The sequence below is a fragment of the Crocodylus siamensis genome, chromosome 14 (assembly GCF_052110815.1).
Source record: "Crocodylus siamensis isolate JL-2025a chromosome 14, ASM5211081v1, whole genome shotgun sequence".
In the NCBI taxonomy this organism is placed as follows: Eukaryota; Metazoa; Chordata; order Crocodylia; family Crocodylidae; genus Crocodylus; species Crocodylus siamensis.
Window position 1 is genome coordinate 335,313 of NC_143408.1, and position 24,241 is coordinate 359,553.

Sequence of the window (24,241 nt, forward strand, 5' to 3'; positions counted from 1 at the left end):
CTCTGAGCCACTGCTCCCTGGGCCTAGCAGCTGCTTGGTGTTAGGGCTGACAGTTCTGTGGTCTCTACTGCCTAGCACATGGCAGGCTGCAGGACACTGAAGTGCAAGGTCCAGGATCACAGTCAGGGGAGCCAGGTCCTACTCCAGTCCCTACCACTCAGTGCAGGATGAAGGACAAACTGCTTCCTCTGCCCATGCCCCAGTTTCCTCATCTAGAAAACAGGGATAAAGGTGGAAGCCCTCACACAAAACACTGGGGCTGAAAAAAAATCACTGAGCTTTGGTATCAAGCCAGATTGCTTTTTCCAATTAATTTTTAAATTTTTTTAAATAAGAAACAAGCAGGTAAACAATGGGCTCTGGGGAACACGTCAACTAAATAACCTCAAAGACTGCACCGTTACCATAGCAACTACACAGCCATTCTGGTAATGAGATTCCAAACCAATACCCTAGCAACCAGCATCTTTTGTTAGGGTTTTGGTATCCAAAACTCAATGAATGAGCCTCAGCAACTCAAACAAACATTAAATTAAAGCTGAGTCAATAATATTTATAGACCCATGGCCATGTTTAGTATAGAATTACCTAATTGGGATTACCTAACTCCTTTAGGTTTTGAAAGAACCTCTCACTAATTTAGCCCTGGAAAATGTTCTCAAACTTTTCCTTTTTTCACCTGATGTAACAGAGAAAGGTTAATTTGTTTTCTTCAGGTTTTGGATGAGACAAAGACAAAGTCTTAGCCAGAGCTGAGAGATCCAAAATATCACTACCTTTCCATGCAGCAACTTGTAAACCCCTTGTGCAAGGCTTTCCCTCTCACAACATGCTTCACAGCTAAAAAGATTAATCCCGCAGCCAAAACACTTGTGCATGACCATGTGCAGTCCAAAGGCATGGTTGTAGTTCTTACAGGCATGCTCAAGTGGGTTATACATCAGCCACCTTCAGTACAGGGTAGCAGCATAGCTGCACAAGGCCACCAAGCACACTAAGTGGAAGATGTCTGTATTGCTGCACTTGCATGGTTATTTCTGTAAACATCAATTGTTTTTTATACTGTCCATTAGGGCAGGCTGTGCCCACCCCTGTGGGTCTGTCTGAGCTGTGGTGCAAAGGAGCAAGCGTAGACTGTATAGCTTAAAGCTGGATCGGGTTTATCTGCACAGGCTGCACTCACTGCTTTGAACTGCAGGCCAGAGTCTGAGGCGGGCACAGCCTGCTTTCCAGAGAGGGCAAAAAGACAAGTCAGCACGCATGTATGCTGCAGAGAAAGGAGTTTAGGGGAGAAAGCACAATTTCAGCTCCAAAGGAGCCAAGTGAAAGGAAAGACCATTTTAAAAATAGGTGAAAAACTTCAGAACTCTGACCCACTGCAACCACTTAGATTCTAGAGTGACCTGATCCATAATAAAATTCTTTCTGGGGATCTTCACCTGTGACTCTTGACATTTACTACACACTAACATGTATCTAGTCAGAAATCTTTCATCTGTTATCTCAACTTCATCACCTAAACACAGTGAGTGAGACCTACTGGCCAGAGCAAATAAGACCTGGTCTGCCTCACCTCATCTAATGCACGGATAATACAGGAAGAAACACATCAGCATGTGCCCCTTATTTATACATTATAACCCCACTAAACAGGTACACACACATATAGGGAAGGGCTGCAATTTTCATTAGAAAAACACCTGCAAGCCTTCTGCAATGGCTAACAAAACTAGCCAGCCTATCAGACCCGCACACACTGAAGGAATAAAGGGCTTCTTACCTAGTGCATGTCTCTAGGATCACTTTGTACTCCTGGTGATCCTGATCAGAAGCTGGGTCATCGTCATCCACCAAAGCCCGTTCCCTGTGGGAGGATTCAGAGCGAGTCTCCTCTGGAGAGACAGGCTGCAGGGGGTGCTGAGCTTGCTGGTGACGCTCTGGCTTGGGCTCTTTCAGGTTAACCAGGAGCTGAAAAGCTGGTTTAGCAACGGGGTCAGGTACATTGTATGTGACATCAATCTATAGTAGAAAAGCGGAAAATGGAGGATTGGTGTTAGCACCGCTGGTTACAAAAAGAAAGAAAGAAAGAAGGACTTTTGACTTTTTAATTACTTTATTCAGGGGTTCAGGTATACAACAACGGTGGCCGCTTACAAAGCAAAAACACAAACAACTTACTACCAAACCAAACCAAACCAACCAACACATCACACTGTGACAGACACCTTCACTGCATTTCACATCGTGTCTTACATGCTAATTATGCAGTCAGCGTGCCGGCCACACGGTCATAAACAATTCAGACCCTGCTCCATCCCATCATACACGTAACAAAACCTTCATCTTCCCACACAAAAGACAGCAAAAAAGCAGCCTGGTGAGGGCCCAAGGAAAGAAAAGCATTATTTAGACTTGGCAGCATCACTAGATAACTCCTTGGGAAGACAAGAGCAGGGACCAGATGCTCAGAGAAAGACATGTGCAAACACCAGGGCAAGGAAGGCTTCACAGATATCTGAGCAGAGGGAAAATCTCACACTGGTTTTGCTCTGGTGCAACTGTGTTAACTCCCATGGAGTTGAACCAATGACAGATTGTGCCCAGTAACTGGGAGTGGGTAGGAGAGAAAGGCCCTGGTATAACATTAAAATACGAGCATAAATGATTTGCAGATTCCTATATTATGAATAAAATATGTAAACACTTTCAGGATAACTAAACAGGAGGAAACTGTTAGTACTTCTCAAGCAAAAAGAACATAGAGCCAATTTTGTTGACGAGCTTTTAAAATTAAAGTTCAGTATCACTTTTTCAGCCTCTTTAACTGGTACTTACAAAACATATACAAGTGTTCAGTGCACATGACTACATGGGGCTGGCACAAGGCCAACGGACATATGATGAAAGAGGCTCATTGAAGAGGGACAAGATCTTCAAGACACAAAGGCCAGAGCTTGTCACCTTCCAAGAATGACATTTTGGCTGTCATTTGCATGCAGTCCTGACTATGATTCTCTAACTCCCATGCCACTGGAATGACACAATTCGGTACTAACTTTAAAGACACATTTTTGTGGGGCACCTGGAGCAATTTACTAGCTGGATCTTGCCCTCAGCCATCCCACTTCTCACAAGGACATTCCACCTGCCAAGCATATACTGGGGGCTGCTATGGAAAGAAGCACAACTTTTCTTTGGATGCAGAAGTATATTTTTTGCAGTAGTGACAAGGTGAATTTCTACAAGGGATTAATGTTTGTGGGTATCAGAACTGTGAGATGGGGAAGCTCCAGTCCTATCCAGCACATCCCCCTCCAATGCAAAACTGACTAGTGTGCATTGCTCAGTCTAAAAAAATCCCAAGTGATGGGAATAATGCCAAGGAGACCCTCTTAAATGGCTATTCCTCAGCCCAAAGAAGTTTCCCTGACATTCGGTTTAAATATTCACTTTCCAATATTTCCCTGATGAATTCTAGTTACACCTAACGTATCAACCTTCTTCAGATATTTTGGAAGCTGATAAAGCAAAAACCTAGGAGATAAGAGAATTCATCTGGGAAAAATCTAAAAGGCAATTCCTCCCAACACCAGTGGGTTTTTTTGTAGAAAGAGACTGGACTTAAAGGAGTAGCTCACAAATGGTCTAATCTGTTCAAAGGTCATCTTCCAAGCAGCTTTACACAGTCTGCAGTGCCCTTACCTGCATCAGACAGCAGCCTTCACCCTTGGCACTCACAAACAGCCCTGTGGGAATGCTGGGGATCTGGGGAGTAGGCACAGAAGAATTCACAGGTAAGACACGGGGAAAACACAACTATGAAGTGTGGAAATTAACCCCACTCAGTTTCATTTTTATCCTCTGCATAAGAAAGCTTTTAAAACAGCACCCATAAACTAGAACGATAAGCAAAAAGAGCTAAATCTTTCTCGGTTCCTGTATTTAATACAAGTAGCAGATTATAAGAGTCCCAAACCAAACATCAGGAATCAATTATGACAGTGTTCTCATCACTGTAAGTATTTGCCAGTTCTCCTATTAGGCTCAAGTGGAAGAACCCAGAAAGTCCTGAGGTTTCAAAATGCCGAGCCCATTTCTTCCCCCTTCCCTGACACAATCTGAGTTACGGTGCAGAATTCAATATCAGGTTGCTTGGGGGAACTGGTAAATATTAAAACAAGAAAAATGGCATTTGCACAAGTGCTCACTCACCACAGCTGTCTGAAGGACTTTCTTATTCAACTTGTTAAGCTCAAATGTCTCTTGATAGTCCAAATTAGTGGAAGCCAGGGAAATGGTTAGGTTTACTCCTCCAACATAAGAAAGAATGGCATATTCAGCCAGAGCCTGCAGGGCTACACATGTATCCTAGGGTAGGAGGAGAGGTCAGAGTCAGTGAAGAACCAACTTAGGGATTAGCAGCAGGTTGCATAGTTGGCAGCTTCTGGCAGCAGAAGTTTACTCCTCACTTGTTCAATAGTAAACGGCTCTTTTCACTCTGGTTTCCTTTTCCCCGAAACCTTGGTGTGAAAAAGACAGTTCACTCCATGCTGCTCACCCCAGAGGTGGCAGTGCATTGTAAGGTGATCTATCTCCCAGAATACAGCATAATTTCCAAATAGGTTCACAGATGTAGGATCAGAGGGGACCTGAGCACATCAACAAGTCTGACCCCTTCCCCTGGGCAGAAATGAAGACTGGGCTCATATGACCCCAGCTAGGTAGTTCCAGAGAGAAACCCAACACTGACCAATTTACACTGGAATCTGCATCTGTGCTGAAGTTGCACAACCTTATGGCAACTCACCTGAGTGGATGAGAATCCTCCCAAGGCATTTCTCTGCTGCGACAGCCATTTAACCACTGGAAGTGCAGAGGCCACATCTCCTAAGAGTGTATATGTCAGCAGTGCATAGGCTGTCATTTCCACCTCTGCAGACACAACTGAAAGGGAAAACAGTCAATCCCCCAGCTACAGCTGGAAACCTGGGCTGGAAATCAGGAAGCACCTTTCTGCAAATTCACAAGCTAAAAAATTCTTTAGGGTCTGGAGAGGCCAAGACAAGAAAGGAAAAATGAAGTGGTGATAAACCTCTGCACCCAGACTGAATGCAACATTTTCTGAACATACCTCATGAGTTAGCTTCCAGTTAACTCTCTTCCCTGGCTCATGACCAGGATGCAACCCCTCCTGCTCCACTTCAAGCTCTGTCCAATCTTCTCCTGCCCCTTTTTGTCTAACATGCCACCTGAATAATATAATCAACTTTCTCCTCTTGGAGCTTTTCATACAAAATCCTGGTCTTTGTTGTCCCAGCCAGTTGATTCTGTCACATACTTTTACGCATTTACATATTTATAGTCTGGGGTTATTAGGGCCAGGGATACTCAAAGAGCCCCTTCAGGTATTAGATGTCCAATTCCTATCAACTATGAATATAAGCTGGACCCCTAACTCTCAGGTTCCTTTAAAAATTCTAAATCAAAGAGCTGTTACTGTACGATTAAGTATATTTGACTTCCCACAACATATGGCTTTTGCCTGACAGGATCTCCTGAGACTTCACACTCTCTTTCACGTGATTCACCTTTACATCTCCCCAGTCCCTACATGCCTGGCCACTCATTTCTCCCAGTTCACAGTTCCTACTGCTGCCTTCTTTCTGGCTTTTCATCCTGCAGCCTTTCCTTAACTATCCATCGTTCTTCAAAGTGCCTCCCTAAAACATACTTCCTTTATGGGACCAAAATTGCCTTGGCTTCCCCTCCTTCCCAATGAAGCATTTACAAAACAAATGTGAGGATAATGAGGTGGACACCAAAGTCCATCCCAAACCACAGACCTAAAAAATGCTTGCATACTGTCCCTGCGGTTGCTGGCCTTTCATTACAACTCATATCCTTTTCTTTGCCCTCCCAATGTGAAATCTTTGGATTAGGGACTTTGCATTCACCCCTATCTGGAAAGCACCTCCTGCACTACTGGTACTGTAAAAAACAACAGAGAACAATCCTAGCTTTTCATCAACTGAGTTGCAAGCAGGGGTACCTGACTGAGAAAGCCCATCGTTAAATCCCATGAACGTATCTTCATCAGTAGCCAGAGTTCCTGTTAAACTCCAGTGTGTAAAACCATCTAGAAGGATAGAAGAGTAAAGATATTACAGCTTGCTTGGAGCAGTGCCCCTGGAAGCGAGGAGAATCAAAATTTATTTTACCATTTATTTAATCTAAAGGCAAACCATGTCCTGGGTAACACCACTTCTCTATTTAGACAGCAACCCCCTCAGGGCAGGGACTGCTCATTCCTCTGTGTTGCACACCAGGATCACCAGTGCTGGTGCTCAGCAACAATGTGCGAGGATAGATTAGTGGCCAGGTGCTGGTGGGGCTAGTGCTCAAGGATTGCTGGATTTTGAATTGCGATGAGCCATCAGAAAGTTGGATGTGCTACTCAGCTGATTAGGTCCTTGGGCACTGACAGGAAAGCAGCAGGGGTCACAGAATACCACTGCAAAGCCTCTTGCACAATTACACTGCTCTCAGCAAAGCCACTCACATCAACACACTCTTGACAGTAGAACTGAGCCCACGCCTGGACCTTAAGGACTCTGTCCCATCTCCTGAGAATCTGGAGAGCTACTCCCAGTTCTCCTGTAAGATCTGTCCTCCGCAGGCTGATACTGCAAGTCACATAAGCTTGTTGGCAAGGGCTGTTAACTTAGTGCCTGGATTGACTGTACCTGTATTGGGTACGTGGCCTGAGAAGTCCCAAGCCGACTCTGAAGAACTACAAGAAGATCCTACTCCCCTTTTCACCATGAAACTCAACAATACCATCAAATCATTTCCATCAGGACTACAAGAAAAACTACAGACCCTGATTCCCCCCTCCCCCCCCACCTAACCAGGGGACTTTTTACAAGCTCCCTAAAATCCACAAACAAGGGAACCCTGGCAGACCTATCATCTCCAACCATGGGACCCTAACTGAGGAAATATCAGGTTTCGCTGAATCAATCCTAAAACCGCTTGTCACCCACAGAGCACGTTTTGTCCAAGACACTACAGAGTTTCTATGGAAACTTCAAAACAGACCACCTTCCCAGCAACACCCTCCTAGTCACTATGGATGTTACCAGCCTATATACCAACATCCCACACCAGGATGGCATCCAAGCCTGCCTTACATATCTACAGGAGCAAGATTACAACTCAAGAGTACAGACCCAGAGATACTACTGACCTTATACAGTCCATCCTCACACACAATTTCACTTTTAATAACCAACACTTCCTCCAGACTATGGGCACAGCTATGGGCACCAAAATGGCTCCACAGTATGCCAACCTTTTTATAAGCCAGCTGGAAGAAGACTTCTTAAGGACTGCACCATCAAACACTTGCTATAGTTAAGATATATCGATGACATTGTCATCATTTGGACTGAAAACCTGCAATTTCGGGTTAAATTCCATCAGAAATTCAGCAATCTCCATCTGACTTTCTCTTGAATACTCCAGCACCAATATCTCCTTTTTAGACACAATGATCAGTATCCAGAATGATAAAATACAGACCACGTTATACAAGAAAGCCACAGACCAACATACATATCTGCACAGAACCAGCAATCATGCTAAATACATGAAAAAAGCTGTGATATACAGCCAAACCCTCAAATACCACCAAATTTGCACTGAGGAGAACACCCGGGATTGCCACCTCACCAATCTTAAGAAGGCTTTCACTCAACAAGGACACTCCTCCAGAGAGCTAGATCAGACGTTTGGAAGAGCCACCCGGATACCACTTGAAGAACTGCTACAGTATAGAAGAAAACGCCCCCACAAATTGCACACCGCTGGTTATGACATATCACGCCTCCCTCGAACCCATATGGAAAATCCTCAACCAACTGCAACCCATACTAGAAAGAGACCCTATTGTTAAAGAGATCTTCCCAGAGCTACCCATCCTAGCCTTCAAACAAGCACCGAGCCTCGCTAACCTCATCACCAGAAGCACACTTCCTCAGGCCCAGAACACCCCCCAGTGGATCCAGACCATGCCATGACAAGAAATGCAAAACCTGCTAACACATCTCCATCACCCCCACAATATACTACACCCCACAACAGAGCCATCAGCATTCCCGGATCTTACAGCTGCACCTCCAGAAGTGTAATATATCCAGTGCACCAAATTCCCCGATGGAAAATACGTAGGAGAGACCAAAGAATAACTGCACACCAGAATGAATGCACGCCAGAAATCTATCAAAGACAGGAATACTACCCAATGACCTGTGGGGGCACATTTCTCACAAGAAAACCACTCACTTGCCAATCTCTCAGTTCTAACCGTCAAAGGAAACTTACAAAACACGTCCCAGAGACAAGCCTATGAACTCCACTTCATCACCCTACTGGACACAAAAAATCATGGACTAAATATAGACATTGGATTTATGATGCATAAATTTATAACCTGCCTGACATCCGAGTCCCCAAGTACCTCTCCACTATTCGTCCCCCTTCTCCACACCTCCCCACCGCACCTGTCTCTTACCTACTGACTCCCCAGTCTACAGCTCCACTGACTGCCTGTCTTGCATGCAGACCAGTCCTGCCTCTGGCTGCTTTACTTTTCATTCCATCCAGGAAGAGCACACACCAACTGCTGAAACTTCCACAGCCTGACGAAGGGTTTTTGAACCCGAAAGTTTGCTTAAGTTTTTTTTCCCCAACTATTTAATTTGGTCTAATAAAAGATATCAGATTCACCCAAAGAACCTTGTAAGCCTACAAAAGCTAATTTAGGGACAACTCAGATTGGCACCCAGTTGCATAGTACCTTGCATAATGGCCATGCTGTTCATTTTCCTCAGAGTCACAGAAGCAGAAGGACTGTGCAGCAGAGTCAGGGCGTACGCAGTCAGGGCTGTGGTGTAGGGGTCTTCTGCAGAATATAAGTTGGACTCCAAGAAGTGTTTGGCTTTAGCAACTGCTGCTTTTTCTTCCTATATTAGGTAGGGGGAAACAATCCCAACTGGATTACTAGCTCCTGCATCTCCAGAGCTAGAATCACTACATTTCTTGTGGCCTTGTGCCTGTTAGGAAAGCAAGCAGCAGCACATTTTGCTCTGTCTGGTACAGAGCTGGCCCTTCCTTTCCCTGAGCAGAGCCACAACTCCAGGTTTTAAAGAAATGAGGGATATCATCTCAGCCAGAAAGATCCAGAAACTAACACTGAGACATATTTGTTTCCCTAGGGCTGAAAGGCCACAAGGTTCAGTGAACACAGATGTATTTAGTAGCAGTGAGGTCTCTACTATACATTTGATTGTGTTCCTGACACTGGAGCGTCTAGCAGACGCCAGAGGATAATAAAGGCCAAGATTCCCAGGAGTCTCTGCAGCCAGCAAGCACATTTTATTAACTCCCCCAATGACCTCACTATGCAGGAACGTGGCTCAGATAATTTATAGAAACAATTTAATTGGACTTGATGTAATTCACTTTCCTTTGATTTCCCTGTGGCACTGGCCTTCCCCTTCCTCATTTCCTAGCTAAGATCATTAGCAACACTTGCAAATGCCCCCTAGGAAAACCACTAGGTCAGCTGAACTGTGCTTCCAGAGACTAGGAATTCTGGAGCTGTCCTCCTCAGCAGTGACCTAAAGAAAGCATCCCACCACTCTGTGCAAAGGGGAGCTGCAGAAATTTATTCCTTTACCTGTTTTAGGGCTAGGCCTTGAGAAAGGCAGAGAAAAGTGCTGTCAACTGGCACTGAATTTGGCAGGACTGAGGAGGGCATTCAGCAGATGGCAGGTTGGAGAACTTGGTCTGGAACCTCTGCAGGGACATTCTCTACAAACACTGAGTTCTCAGGTTTTCTCAGGAAAGCCTAGTGGCTCCCCTCTAGAAAGCTACTTTATGCTTCAAGATGCAGCACCTTGTGAAAGATTCACTGGAGAGGTGTAATGCTGCACAATGCCATACCTCCTGCTTTCATCCCCACAGCCATACAAGCAAACTCATCCCTCGTCTCTTCACAGTGATGGGAGAGCTGGATTCAGCCAGTTTAAGAACTAGCTTGGGTAGGTCTATATTACCTGTATTCACATTTTTTAATTGCTGTGTAAATATACTCTCATGTGGAGCCAACTGCCGGCGAGTGTTTATCCCTAGCAGCACTTCTCCTCTGGAGCAAACCACAAGCACATAGCCAGAGACTGCAGAATTTTTTGAGACAGCCATGCTGGCCAAGATGGGGGCTCTACTAAAGTCCCAGGTGTTTGAATACTACCTTCTAAACTAGCTCAAAGATTCTCAGGTGAAAAAAAGTGAGGCACCAAGAAAGGAAACCTTCAAAACCTCACACAGGAAACGCAATCTGCAATGTTAACCAGTCTCTGCTACTGTTCAGTCCTTTACCTCTGAAGTCACACCCGTCTCCAACAGAGATGCAACTACGTAGGCTGTCAGTGAGATCTTGCCATGGATTCCACCCTGAAGTGAACAAACACAAACAAGTACATGAAAGGTGGAGACCAGTGCCCTGGATGGGCAGCCTATGGGAGCCACGCAGTGAATAAGCTGTAACTGCATGACAGCCTGTGGCCTCTCCAACTCTGAAGCCCAATTGCCCACTGCAGCTTCCGCTCATGGCAATAACCTGTAGATACAGCTTCGAACTCTGAGACAAACTTTTGAAGTGGCATGCTGTGATTTCACCTTTTGTTTCCCATTCTCAAGGTGTGTCACACAACTAAAAGCAGGCAGATCTGCTTTACTGGAGTCCTCCCAATCCATTTTCTTTCCCAAAGTATCCTAACCCTTCTGTATAAACCTTGCATCAGTCATAAGATTAAACTGTCACGCAGGGTCACATCCTAAAAATGCATTTTTTGCACAATTCTGAGCTCCTATAGCTTTTACCTGGATATCCTTATTTAATATTCTGCCCATTGCAGGGAAGGAACCATCTTCCTTCTGGTGCTGGATGATCCAATCTTTTGCAGCTGTTAGTTCCTTGGGATCAATGAAAATAAACCCACGGGACTGTGCAAAGGACTTGAGGACAAATGCAGTTAGCCTGAAGACACAGATTCAGGAATCAGAATATAGGACTAGATATAGAATCTATAGAATAAGTAGGAATTAGAATACACAGCAGTGCAGCGCTATGTAAGATTGTGCTCCTGGAAAATAGGAGTTTTAAAAATCTGGAAGAAATGATAATGGAGATACACATACTTAAATGGTACAGAAATGGCAAATTGAACATATTTATCCTTCTGTGTAATACAGATTCAAGGGGAATGAAAAGCACAACATTTAAAAATAAGAAAGAACCTTTTTAAAGCACAATTATCCTGTGCAACTCTCAATTGTATGATTTAGAACTTGCCAGGATTCAATAAAGGACTGGACATTATAGAAATAACAGGAGTAAACACATTGTATTAACAAGGATATACAAAAGAATTTGGAAGGATGACAGCCCTGAAAGCTTTAGGCCATAAGCAAACAATAAGGAAAGTGAATTTTGAACTTGAATATGAAACAGGATTCTTACTGTTGGAAATCTCATCAGAGAAGAGATAAATATTTCAAAACCTATGTCCAACCAAAGCCAAACAGCAGCAAATTTCAGATTTTGACTAATCAATGTCTGGTTACTAAAGAGCTTCAGACCAATAACAATATAAATTCCACATAATTTAATTCAGTACAGTTTCTATGGTTCACAGATAATTCATAAAGAGAAAAGGGACACAATTTGACTCAGATTTGTCACTGTCTGGAATTCACAAGGACGTGTAGTTGTTCCCAGGTTAATTTAAAGTTTTTAGAAATATAACTATATATTTAACATTATGGGGACTTTAACTGATGGACAAAAAGCACAAAAATACTGTATTTTTTCCATTTTAACTACTCATTATTAATAAAAAAAATGGCAATTTAGATCCACTGCTTGAGTCTGAGTTTGTATTAAGTTTTACAGAGAAAAAGGACTGAAGCCAAAGTGCTTTCAGAATGCTAATGCTCTGCATGCATTAAGTGTGAACTCTGGCCAGTTTGGGGAGATTGAATCATTCACTTTACAAGCCCCTTAGGAATGGGAGGGTAGAAGGCATATTGCCTGGCAGGGGATTTTTCAAGCGTTAAGTAATTGTGTGTCACCATGTTTGATATCAAGGGACTAAAAGATGCCAAATCTGAGATAAAAGTGGAGTTTACTATCTTAAAAAAGTGAGGCGGCAGCAGCGGCACTGAAGTGCTACTTCCCCTCAGATGATTTCATGGAGCAAGTCATTCTAAAGAAAATACAGAGCAGCTGGAGAAGTTGAATGACAACACAGGCTTATGAATGAAGCACAGAACCCGCTGGGTTTGACAGGCTATAGTTAGTCAGCTACATGCTGACTTTAAAGCAACAAAGACTTTGGGGACGGAGGTGTTTTGGGGATGGCGTATCAGTAGGGTGGTCATACAAGTTTCCACATCCTCTGCCCCTTATACTATTCTACCCTGCGAGACTCTGCAGGAAAGCCCCTGTGGGAAGCATTGGTTTGAACCTCCATCTCAGTGGAGGTGGAAAGCATTTGAAAGAAATGCTGAGCTCCCTTCTTCTTATCCTGCAAGCAAGAGGAGCCTGCCATGTTAGCAACTTGGGTGGTCTCACTGAACATCTGATGGTGGGGCTCCACTCTCCAGGAACAAGGTTCTTCTCTGGGCCATGTACCGCCTATGCAGCTCCATGGCACTGGCCCTTTACCACAATGGTGAACTTGTAAGAGGGTCGACACTTTAACTATCCTTGACCTTCACAGAATTATTATTCATCCACTTACTATTGGATTATATAACACAGCAGCATCACACTGACTGTCCCTCTGGCCACTGGAGAGTATTATTTCTACCCTCCATGCTGCATGACATCCTGGAAAGTTAGTGTCCTTTTTTTTGGCAATTGCATTTTTTCCTCATATGGCAAACACTGAATTTTCTAATTCTGTTTTAAATTGCAACTCACCACATACTTCCTGAGGAATCCCTCTCACCAAAAGCGCTATATGAACCATCTTGTCTTTTATAGGTCAACTGGCGCTGGTAACCTGGAAGTCACAAAAGGAACTGTGGGAATCCAGCATCTTCACCCAGGGAAAAGCAAGCGTTTACAGTGAATGAAGGCTCCATCTTCTGACACTGACGCCAGGGGTTCTGTTGATCAGCCGTGTATGGTAGAGCCAGCTCTATGTGTACACACAACTTCTTAATTAAATCTCATTTCAAGCTAGTGCTTACATGCCTCCATATCTCTCCTGAAAACAAAATTAATGAACTACTACTTCTCTAGCTACTAGCATTTCACTGGGCACTAGACTTCGCTAAGAACTGATTATATTATCAAATTTCTGGGATATGAAAAAACAGTTCTTTCATATTCGTTGCTAGAAATATTTCATTTGTCACATTACTAAGCTAAGACACTCCATTGGTAAAGAAAAACATCTTCCAGCTTAAATACACTGCCACTCTCTTCCTGTTGTATAGGAAGTACCAGGCAGCGAAAAAATTAATTCGCTGGATAATAACATTACATCATAATATATACCCCTCTATTCAACCTGGTGTTTATGAGCTATAACCAGCAACAACTCATGTACAAGGCAGAATGCATCTTATCACTGGCTGTTTGTGTTTTCAGTTATGATTTTTTAATTCTTCCCTGCTCCCAGGTCTCTTGCTTTATTAATTACAAACCATCCTGAGTGCACCATCTTTCACATCTGAATATAGAGAAAAATAGTACTGTATATAAAACAACAGATGGTTTCAAGCTGCACACAAAAGGATGACATGACACCAGCCACAGAGGGGAGAGCTCTGCTGGGCTCCGGGGTATCTGCTCAGGATACTAACATTTGTTTCTGTAGCTTTGTTACCAAGGATTACTGTCAAATTAGACGGAGTTCAGGGAAGAGCAACATGAATTGTTGGAGGACTGGAAGGATTGAGTTATACAGAAAGACTAAAAACTGAATATATGTAGCTCAGCAGAGCTAAATGTGTCGATGCCACAATTATTTGAAAGGAACAAATACCAAGGAAAGAAGGAAAGTTGCTGAGAGCACAAAAACCATATATTTAGGAATAACTAATATGAGAAAATATAGGTTGCATACCACGGAAAACTTCCCAATACCATCTCAGTATGTGAGACTACAGGATAAACTCTCAAGGGAAATACTGGACTCTCCATTCTTAGGGACATCTGAGACCAGGAAGGACAATTCTAGCCTAGTTATATGTTCTATTTGACTAGATAACTTATAGGTCTTTTCTGTTTCTACAGCCTTTAAGTCTGAGGTGGTACCTTGCACCAGGTAATCTGTGGCTTCACACTCCACCTCAGGGCTGAGTTGTTTAGTTTTCTGCAGATATTTTAGAACAAAAACATTTGGAGCAAAATGGATCATGTTCTGTTCCCCACATCCAAACGGTAACCGCAGAAGATTGTCCAAATTGTTCAGTGTTGGGCCCATTACATCTCCTGATTGAAACAAGAAGACACATGATCACTACCTCCGAATTCTGTCTCATAACTTAATTTTACTTCCTAAGCAGAATGAGAAAATGAAGAAGGAACAATAAGAATGGCCGCTGCAGGAGTACTATCACAAACCCAATGTCTCAGATAAGTTTCCATCAAAGTCACAGTCTCAGGTTAGTTAACAGAATACTGGAAGCCCCTTGGATCCTCAGTCCTAGCCATGCAAGATCCCCTTCGAGTGAAGAGGCACTTTCAGTCTCTAAGGCTCATTTACTCCTTGGCCACTCAGCCCAAACTGCTTGCCAGGGAATCAATTTATGCTATTTGTGACTGTGATGGTAACAACAGCTGGAGATCCCCACATATACTGGAAATTGGAGAGGGCCATGCTTGGCAGCAGAATAAAGAATACTTTAGAATGTAATGGAATACAGTTTTATCAATGGCTATGACTACCTCTCCTGGTCCATATTACACTTAAATATTAGTCTGAACCAAACCGTTGTCTTCACATATGTAGTCCCCAACCCCCTTTTAGTTGGTACCTATTATTGAGGCAGTAGCTCTTTCCGATCCTGGAATCACATTGTGGGGAACTCCCAAAGTAAATGCTTCATTGTGATTTTCATCAGACTCTTCTTTTCTCCAGATTTTAAACTCTCCCATTGATCCCCAGCCTGTGGAGAATCCAATGTACTTCACCTCGGGCTGTTTCGGGACGGCCCACTCCACTATAATAGATTCATTTAGCATCTGAGTACCGTGGCCAACCTGAAAGGAGCAAGCAAACTATCCGATTCCAAGCAGAACATGGAAGTCAACTCTGCCTTTCTCTTTAAATCAGAAACATGACCTGTGTGCCTTTGGACCCATGAATCTGAACCTGTGGCTACATCATAAACATCAGCCAAACTGTGGCTGTCAAACTCTACTGGTTTATGTGGAAATTTAGCTGAGATCACCATGCTATTTCCCATAAATGTCCTAACAGTACTGGCCAACCAGCCTCGTGCTCACCAATTCAGCCCAACCAGGAGCAAAATATGCTTAATATTAATCATATTTAAAATTGAGGTGCCCAGGGCATGGGTGACAACGAAATATTATGAAATATAAAAAAGGTGCTCAATAAGGTGGGAAAAAACAATTAAAATTTAATATAGAAAAGAAATGAAACACACACTACCACATGGCTAATGAACATGTGCTCTGTGTGTTCTCACTCTAGATTAAAAAAAGAAAGAAACCACAAGGCTATTACACACCCAGATTCACTACCTGGATAATTCCATTTTTCCAGCTGATCCAGAAGCTTCGGAATTCATCCCAAGAGAGGATACCAGCTGTGTCCACACTGACCACTGGTTCACCCATTTTACTGGCAGAAATCCATGTTTTTGTATTTTGATGCCCACCAATGACTATCTCAGTCATCTCTGCCATGTCATGTGGGCCAGAGGACAAGGCAAGGTGAGCATTATTGTGAGCTTTCACAGCAATGTCGAAGTGTGTCATCCAAGAAGGCTTCTGCATGTACTGGTATTCATATTTGTTAGGTGTAGAAATATGAATTTTCTCTAGTCAAAAAATAATGGAATGTTGTCAGAATTAGCACTCAACATTTCTTAATACAAGACAAGGCCCAAAGCTGATTCACAATTCACATGGACTCTGTTCTGCATAATCTCTGTATCAATGGTCACCTGTCTCATACATCAAAGTACTAAAGTAGACAGTGGCTTCTTTTATCCACTATTCATTGCAGTCCTCCAAAAATGGAATTGCAGCTCTTGAATTCAGATAGCTTAGATGAATTTCTTGCAGCTTATATGCCATTTCCCTGTACACCCAGTTTAAATGACCAAGAAGCCTCTCTGTTTACCAGAAGCCAGATCACAGTTATTGTAGCCAAGTCCAAGCTATCCAAATCAGGCAAAAGAGACACAGACTTCATGAATTATTATTTTTTTTAACTAAGTAAAAAAAACAGAGTACAATCAACTTTATAGCACTGTCTGTAGTCTCATCACTTAGACAGTTTTATAAGGTATGGAAGGTTAAATTTTTATTGGCAAAAAGCATTTGGACAGTTAATATTGTGCACAGGTTGCCAGCCAAGAGTGATCAACCCTTTTTATCAATACCCTGTATTATAAAGCCATCAATAATATTAACTGATTTACCTACTGACCAGATGAAAACAAGGGCAGGTTTTCCTGGGGAGGAAGCAACACGTTTCTATTTATAATTGAAACTGGAAAAAAACATATCTTGTCTTACTGTAGTCAAATCATGAACTTACCATTAGGACAGAAGAACACGCTGTAAGTATATTCTCTGGACAGTCCTTCTGGCTACACACACCCACACACACACACAAAGAAATCCACACAGAAAGTTATAAACACTTGTATTAACAGCAGCCTCCTGTACATCTTAATAATCAAGGCAGAAAAACAAAATTCTGGTGTTATAAAACATTATAGGACTCTCACAAAATATGAGGCTTCATTGGTATCCTGCTGGCTGGGAGATGTGCTATAGCTAGTCATTGCCTGAAAATGTTATGCTATAGCTAGTCATTGCCTGAAAATGTTATGCAACATTTCATTGTCCCATACTAATATAAGCAGGAATGCCTTGTGAATTTCCACCACTCTTTCTCCCCTGTGGTACCTAAGATGTATCAGCCTCCGTGGTGCATCAGACCAAAGCAGAACCTCTGTGTTAATGCAAGCTCCACTTAAGATTTATATGTACAGAAGGCTAACTGCAGTTTTGGAGCTCGGAGCTGAGGAGTGTTTGCATATGATTATAGGATGACTGGAATTTGTTTAATCACATTTATGATGTTTACAATAACATATTTAAAGCATATTGAAAAAAAAAATACACATTTCCTATAGTGTGAACATGAGACAAATGAGACTATTAGTGTCCCTAGGAGAACTGATGATAAATAACAGATCAGAAATTATGTTTAATTATGTATTAGAAAGCCTTTGAAGGGGTCAAAAACAAAGAGTAGGAATCAGTACAGTACCCTATATCCAAAAGGAAGCTATTCCAGGTGTTTCTTCTGAATCTTTACTAGGACCAGTGTTATGTTACTTCAATATCAGAGAAACAACTGAACAAGGTGGCAACATTTACAATGATACACTATATATTTAGATAAGTCGGGATCAGAGAGCTGAGAGACACAGAATGCAGAAGATCAGGCTACAGTCCTCGGATTTGCCAAGATCCTTCCTTGTTCTTTGCCAAATTGCTTCCAGTCTCTGCCCCTTAATCTCCCATCAATGTAATATGGACAATAATCCTTCCTCCCCCACTCTTTGTCTGTTGTAAAATGCATGAGGCAAGGACAGCCTCCTAGGGGATGGACCGACAAACAGTTATAATATCTAAAGTTGGAGGTGGAGGGACTTACTACTCATGAGTGTGCATCAACTGTTCCATAGTAATGGTTTCATCCATCTGCTCCTAATCTTTAGTAAATGAAGCTAAACTGTGGTAACCTTACCCTAGTTCATTCAGAGGTAAGATGCCCCAGTTTAACTTCCATTTACTGTGGGATAGAAGCAGACAAACAAAATAGTTACAGTGGCTTCAATGAATCATGGTAAATCCCCCCTCAAAATGGTATAATTGTTCATCTGTCAACACTCTTACTTTATATACAAAACCTAACACAAAGGGACCACGACCTTAATTGGGGCTTTATACATGACTATAGTATAAATTAATAAATAAAATAAAATACTAGTAACAGGTAACTGCAAAGGAACGATTTGATCAATTATACTCTGAGGTCTTAAATAAATTTCATCTGTCATCATGTGGTTCGGTGAGCTGGCTTTGTTAAGGCACTCGGTAGTTCCCTATGATTCTATGATCGTGTTAGATTTGACTTAAATCATATAAAAGTTTCATTCCACTGCACAGTGGCATCTGGGCCTTCTTATGAAACATTAAAAAAAATCACCTTCTTACCTCAATTATTACACTGCTACGAACATAATCTACCCCAGCTGGGGTCCTTGTATCCATGGAACTGTCCTCTACATGCTTGCCATTCTTTGGGGTTTGCAGCCCTTGTTGACAACAATTTGTTCCACCATAAGCAAAGGCTTTTGCTAAGGAAAGGAAGAGAGAGAGCAGAGATGTAAATGCAGCAATGTCTTCCGGTACCTTAAAGAACATTTCACTTTAGAACTGCTCTTCCCAAGCAGATGCAGTCGACTACATCAGGTCCTTCCTTTCCTTTTTCATGTCCTTATGACGAGGTATTTAGCAGAATTCACAGATTCGCTGGAATCTGACAGGGCTGCACCATGAGAGCTTCTGCTGTGGCCTTAAACTTGCAACCCCTGGGCTGTCAACGATGTGCCTTCACTGGCACCACCCCAGCCCTACTACATCAAGTGTTTTTGATTAAAAGTTGTTTGTTGTTGTTTTTTTCTTTTCCCACAGGGTCATATTATTCTTGCCTACAAGCGCTTGATCAGTCATTGAGCACTGAGGAAAGTCTTTGCTAATCCCAATTCATGAAATTTAGAGCCAATTATTATTTTCCTAAGAAGGTGTACAGGATTTGGGATTAGTCATTATTCTGTTATTTTAAAATAAGAGAACAGCAACAGTCCCATGCAACGCATGAAAACACTTTACACGTTAAGTAATAGTGAACTGAAGTGAATAGTCTGCAGCTTGCTTGTACAACACTTCAGAGAATTTTGAAGAACAGAGCAATTTACAAATCCATGGGGCAGCTAAAAAAACAGGAGAAGGAAGGCTAAACCTGAAGAAAAAATTATTCACACTGAATAATTCGGGCAGTTGTAACCTTGGGAGGGGATCTCCTCCAGTCACAGGAAGAGCAATGTATTGCTTATGTGCGTGTTAGAAACAGGTTAGGCAAACACTTATACAGTATGCTTTGGATAAGCATGATCCTGCTTGGAGAAGGAAGCTGGATTAGACTACCTCCTGAGGTCCCTTCTAGCCCTACCTTTCTGTAAGTCTATGACCACTACCTACCTGTGATGTTGCTTAACCCAAGCTCATTGAAGGACAAGACTATGGAGGTGGGTTTGGCCTCTCCAGGGGCTACACACTTCTTTCTTGTCAGATGATGTTTACCTGGATGTCCAACAAACTTTATGCCTTTTGGAACGGAGATCTTCACATGAACCTGTAAAAACAAGCATTTCACAGCATTAGATCCAAACCTCATCAATAATAATGGCACACAACATAGAACTCAAAGACTCCTGAGTGTCCATTATATGTATGTACCTAGCATGTGTTTATCACAAATTAGTCAAAGCAACAACTTCATGAAATATAACACAATAAAGATACACAAATAAACCCAATGACTGTAAGAAAAGTGTAGCAGGTAAGAGGAGTGTATGCCTGAAAAAGAGGGAAAATTTTTCCAGTATTCTTCTTTAACAGACGTCTGTCTCAACAGTAAATGACACAGTGGTAGTCCAACTAAAAACAGAGCTACTTCACCATTCTTCAGTGGGAATTTCTTCATTGTCTCTCAAATAATTTTTCAACATTTATTAACAAAATAATAAAGCATCCACTTTTACTACCAGTACAAACTAATAAATGTCTTTCTCTCTCTCGGTATTTATGCTACTCTTGTCATTTTCCTTTCTCAGCACCTTACCTAACACTTCTTTGCAAACATCACAGCTAGGTTACATTCCTTGATCATGGAAGAAAGTTCAGTGTTTCTGGAATAGGTTAAAAGGCTGTTACCTCTACACAGACAGCCAGGTAATTGTAGACTGTAAGTGGGATTTTGGTCTGCTCCCCACGAATGACGCGATAGGGCAAGGTGAAATCAATGAAGAAAGATTTGAATGTTTTCAGTTCTGTTTGATTGGCTAGGCCTAGCCCCTTGTCCTCAGACAGGCCCACAGCCTCTGTTATCCATGTAGTTATTGAGTCAGGCACTTCCACATGTAGCTGCGCTTCTCCTGAGGTGTCACTGCCAACAAGAATAAGGAGTCATGGGCTAGTCAGATCAACAAGACGTATTTGAACCGAGCCAAAAAGCTTCTGCGACTAAACGCTTTGGGAAATTCCTCCAAATCCCAGCTTACAACATAGTATCAATATGTGACTCAGGATGTCTTCTTTGCATGCCAGAACACCAAAGGCTGCAAGACTGGATCTTTTTCTTCCTAGATATCTGCTGTTTTGGAAACCTCTGCAGTAACTCAGATGCACGAGCAAGGAGTAGACAAGCAGCTATTGGCTAGCATAGAGTAACACAGCATCTCACTTTTAAATCTTTCCTGGATTAAAAGCTTTAAAGGCATTTGCTGTTTGGCAACAGACTCACTTTCCTTAGAGGCAAAGGTCTGTATTAAGAAAAAGAAAGAGAAACTCTAGTTCAGGATTAAACTATGATTTATCAAACAATCAGTGAAATAAAAGTACAGTAATCTGTTGGAATTTGTTACTTCTGTTATATGTACTGCCACATAGGAGACTTTGCCTGAATGAGAGCTGGTTAGAAATGTTCTGAACATCAGTTTCACTCAGCTGTTCCCTGCCCTGGAGAGCACATTACTTTTCAGGAACATTTTTTTTTGGAATTATAGTTTACAGAAAACTCTGGTTTTGCTCCAAAAAAAGTTAAAACCAAATGCAAAAAAACCTGAAAGCTTGCAAACTGGACAACCTGTCTTTCAGCCAGCTCTCCTGGGTGTATCACAATATGCCTACTATAATTCTGTCGCCCAATATTCTTCATGTTTTGTGAAGCTCAGGATTCAACACTGTGCTACACCCTTCACTGTCTTCCTCCCCCAAAAGAATTTTGGCCCTATCTAGAAGGACAAACAGTCTTCTCTAACGCAAGAACCAAAGCTATTTCATGGCTCAGCTGGCAGCATGACTGGTACATTTAGGAGTAGACCCTGAAGAATGCTTTCTTTGGAGTTCTTATTCCTAATCCCACAGCCTGATGCACATGGCTGCTAATTCTAGAGTCTTTTAAAAAGAACATACACCTTAGCAGGCAAGAAGGAAGAGCAAACAAGACTCTAGAGTACACAGAGGTAGTGTCCACATAATAGCATGATGCCCTCACAGATCATGGTACCCACGGATTCAGGGGGTACCTAGAAAAGTCTTAAGTTCAAAGAGTTAAACACACTCCTATTCTACCTGGGAAATCCATGCTTTAGGATTCTGATGAATACGTTTTATATAATCCATATAAAGACTTACATTGATGATATGTTAACATCACAGTGAATGAATTAGGCAAAGCATCACGCATTAGTTTGTAGGACTTCCAGCACTGAAAGCTAAATGGGACTTTGAATTAACTTCACGGTTTAAAGTACATTTATTTAAAACACCGAAACATTATGTGTTGAAAAAACCCCAAATGATACATGGGTATCATGCCTGGAACTGGAGGAGAGGCTCTGGGCAGATTCCTGATGACTTTCTATCTGTTAAAGCCATGCAACTGATGTTGAAGAAGAAACAATAATAAATGCCGCAAATCAGAAGAGGTCTCCAAACTCTGAGGCTCATATCTGAACCTACTGCATTGACCTTCATTGAGGAGAAGCCAAGCTCACAGAAGCACTGGAACAAAGAATGAAGGATTATCTCCTGAGAGAAGCAGCTGCCAGACTGCATAGGAGGAGGGTAAAACGTTCTTCCTTTTACATATTACGGATCTGTTCAAATAACTGTTGTCATTCTGTCAATGTATTAAACAACATAACTACTCAACTGAAAACCTCTCTGCTAATTCTACGCAGCCAGATAAGCAAGATAAACGCTATGCTCATATATACTGCATTTCACGCTGGAATACAGGTATACAAGAGAGTTAAGAACACTGAACAATGAAAAGACTGCAGATGGTTGACAGGACAGAAGCTAGACCCGCTGCTCAGATTCCTTTGGCTATTTTCACAAATAACGTTTTGATGAAATCCCAACAGGGAAACATTCACGGTTCAAGAAAACATAGAGCTCAGTATGCCCTTGGTGATGTGATGCTGTGTGCTATGCTCAGCCTGTCTCTACATACCCCATCCTGCAGAGAGCCCTTCAGCAGAGGGACCTTCCTGTGAAAGGCAGTTGGCTCAGCAAACTCCATGTTATTTTAACCTCTCTCAAACTCATCAGTTTCTTTATGCTTAAGTTTGCAACTATAATAAGAGCTGAAAAGCTGGTACCTGCAGCAAATTGCAGCCATGGAGAATCAGTAGAAGGGCATCCCAGCCCCACAGCTGGCACAATTCCAGTCCATTTAACCGGACAATTTGTTGCAGCTGATGTTCTTTCCACTGGGATTTCAGCCCATAACCAGCATTAACATATTATTTTCACACATGAGGGCACTTACTCTTCTGGGCGGGGGGCCAAGGTACACACACATTTCCAGCCATTACACATTTCAGCCAGGCTCTAGGAATTTTTAAAATCGGTTTGGGAAGTTGACATTAGGCTTTTGATTCTTTTTTAAGGCTTGTATATTGTAATTATAAACGGTAAAAAGAAAAAAAAAATATTCCTGTTCAAAAGAGTGGAAATCAGGCAACGTTTAGCTCACAGTTATTTATAGTGAAATGAAGTGAAGAAAATGCCATCTGCAACTTCGATTCCAGAAACTCATAATTAACTGGGCCTTGGGAGGCTGGGGCGAACAGGCACTTCTGGAATTCTTGGTGTATTTCTACAAAGCATATTTCATGCTCAATTGAACAGATTTGAATACACTTGCTGCAAATTCCTGTCAAATTTAATTTATAACCATTTACTGGAAATGAAGTTTACTTGCAAACCTGAGGAAGCCTTTTAAAACCTGCCTCAAATTTCCTACCCCTGGATGTGCTGCCTCTGGGAGGAATTAGTCATCTATTTATCCGTTTCTGTGTCACTCATTATGCCAGGAACAGGATCTGATTTATTGGATGGTAAGCCCCTGGACAAAATGCAAAATGAAGGGAGGAGCTCTGTACAATGTTGAGTTGACATACCAAATCAAAATAGAGTGTTCATCAGTGCATGACTATATTATACAAGGATTTTGGAGGTACTGCTCTCCTGCCAGTGTCTTGTCACAGTGATCACACAGCAGTCAATATGTACACTAAGCCTCAGAAGCCTTAAAAATGACCTTTACATCCTGGTAAATATGCAAAGATATTTTCCTGAATGAGGCATCATACACATTCTTTGTCCCCTCTGTTACTGAAGCTCCTTGTGGCCTGTGTACTTTGAAGGATGCTTCACACTACTTCAGGCATCCTGAGTGTTGTCTGCATCCTAGGAGAGTGCTCATCTCAAGGAAACCTCTAACCCCACAAGCAATGACGTAAACAGAACCTTCTCTTTGCTCATTCCCTGTAGCACCTGCAGTAACTTTTTACTGAGGAGTATTCAATGTGGCTTTAGCTTTCCTTTAATGCAGTTTAGCAGGTAGAAACAAGAGCTATCACCACGTAACCAGGCAGCTCTCTACAGCACCAGCAAAGTGTTCTGCAGGCTTCCATCAGCTCAAAGACCATACCTGACAAGTGCAGCACTGTTTTTAGTCAGCAAACCACAAGCACAGTCCACAGAGATGTGCTTTACAAAGAATTCCAAGTGTTAAATGCTAGACTGCAGTACAGA

The 24,241-nt window shown here is 42.2% G+C and overlaps 1 protein-coding gene across 5 annotated transcripts in view; it reads right to left on the reverse strand.

Moving 5' to 3' along the window:
• CPAMD8 (C3 and PZP like alpha-2-macroglobulin domain containing 8) overlaps positions 1–24,241 on the reverse strand; it is a 60,337-nt gene that overhangs the window by 15,066 nt on the left and 21,030 nt on the right. For 3 of the 5 annotated variants that reach the window (XR_016439203.1, XM_090027989.1, XM_090027987.1), the window contains exons 20-35: positions 20,348–20,579; positions 19,613–19,766; positions 18,566–18,708; positions 16,872–16,923; positions 15,848–16,146; positions 15,115–15,340; positions 14,393–14,569; positions 13,049–13,130; positions 10,945–11,101; positions 10,441–10,515; positions 8,858–9,023; positions 6,050–6,136; positions 4,808–4,944; positions 4,213–4,368; positions 3,703–3,765; positions 1,781–2,019 (exon numbers count right to left, since the gene is read on the reverse strand). Coding sequence is in view for 4 of the 5 variants with exons in the window: in XM_090027989.1 (XP_089884115.1) it covers positions 1,781–2,019; positions 3,703–3,765; positions 4,213–4,368; positions 4,808–4,944; positions 6,050–6,136; positions 8,858–9,023; positions 10,441–10,515; positions 10,945–11,101; positions 13,049–13,130; positions 14,393–14,569; positions 15,115–15,340; positions 15,848–16,146; positions 16,872–16,923; positions 18,566–18,708; positions 19,613–19,766; positions 20,348–20,579 (2,445 nt within the window). In the remaining variant the exon portion in view is untranslated. Of the gene's footprint in view, positions 1–1,780; positions 2,020–3,702; positions 3,766–4,212; positions 4,369–4,807; positions 4,945–6,049; positions 6,137–8,857; positions 9,024–10,440; positions 10,516–10,944; positions 11,102–13,048; positions 13,131–14,392; positions 14,570–15,114; positions 15,341–15,834; positions 16,147–16,871; positions 16,924–18,565; positions 18,709–19,612; positions 19,767–20,347; positions 20,580–24,241 lie in introns of all 5 variants that reach the window. The other 2 variants (XM_090027990.1, XM_090027991.1) reach the window with 2 other exon arrangements.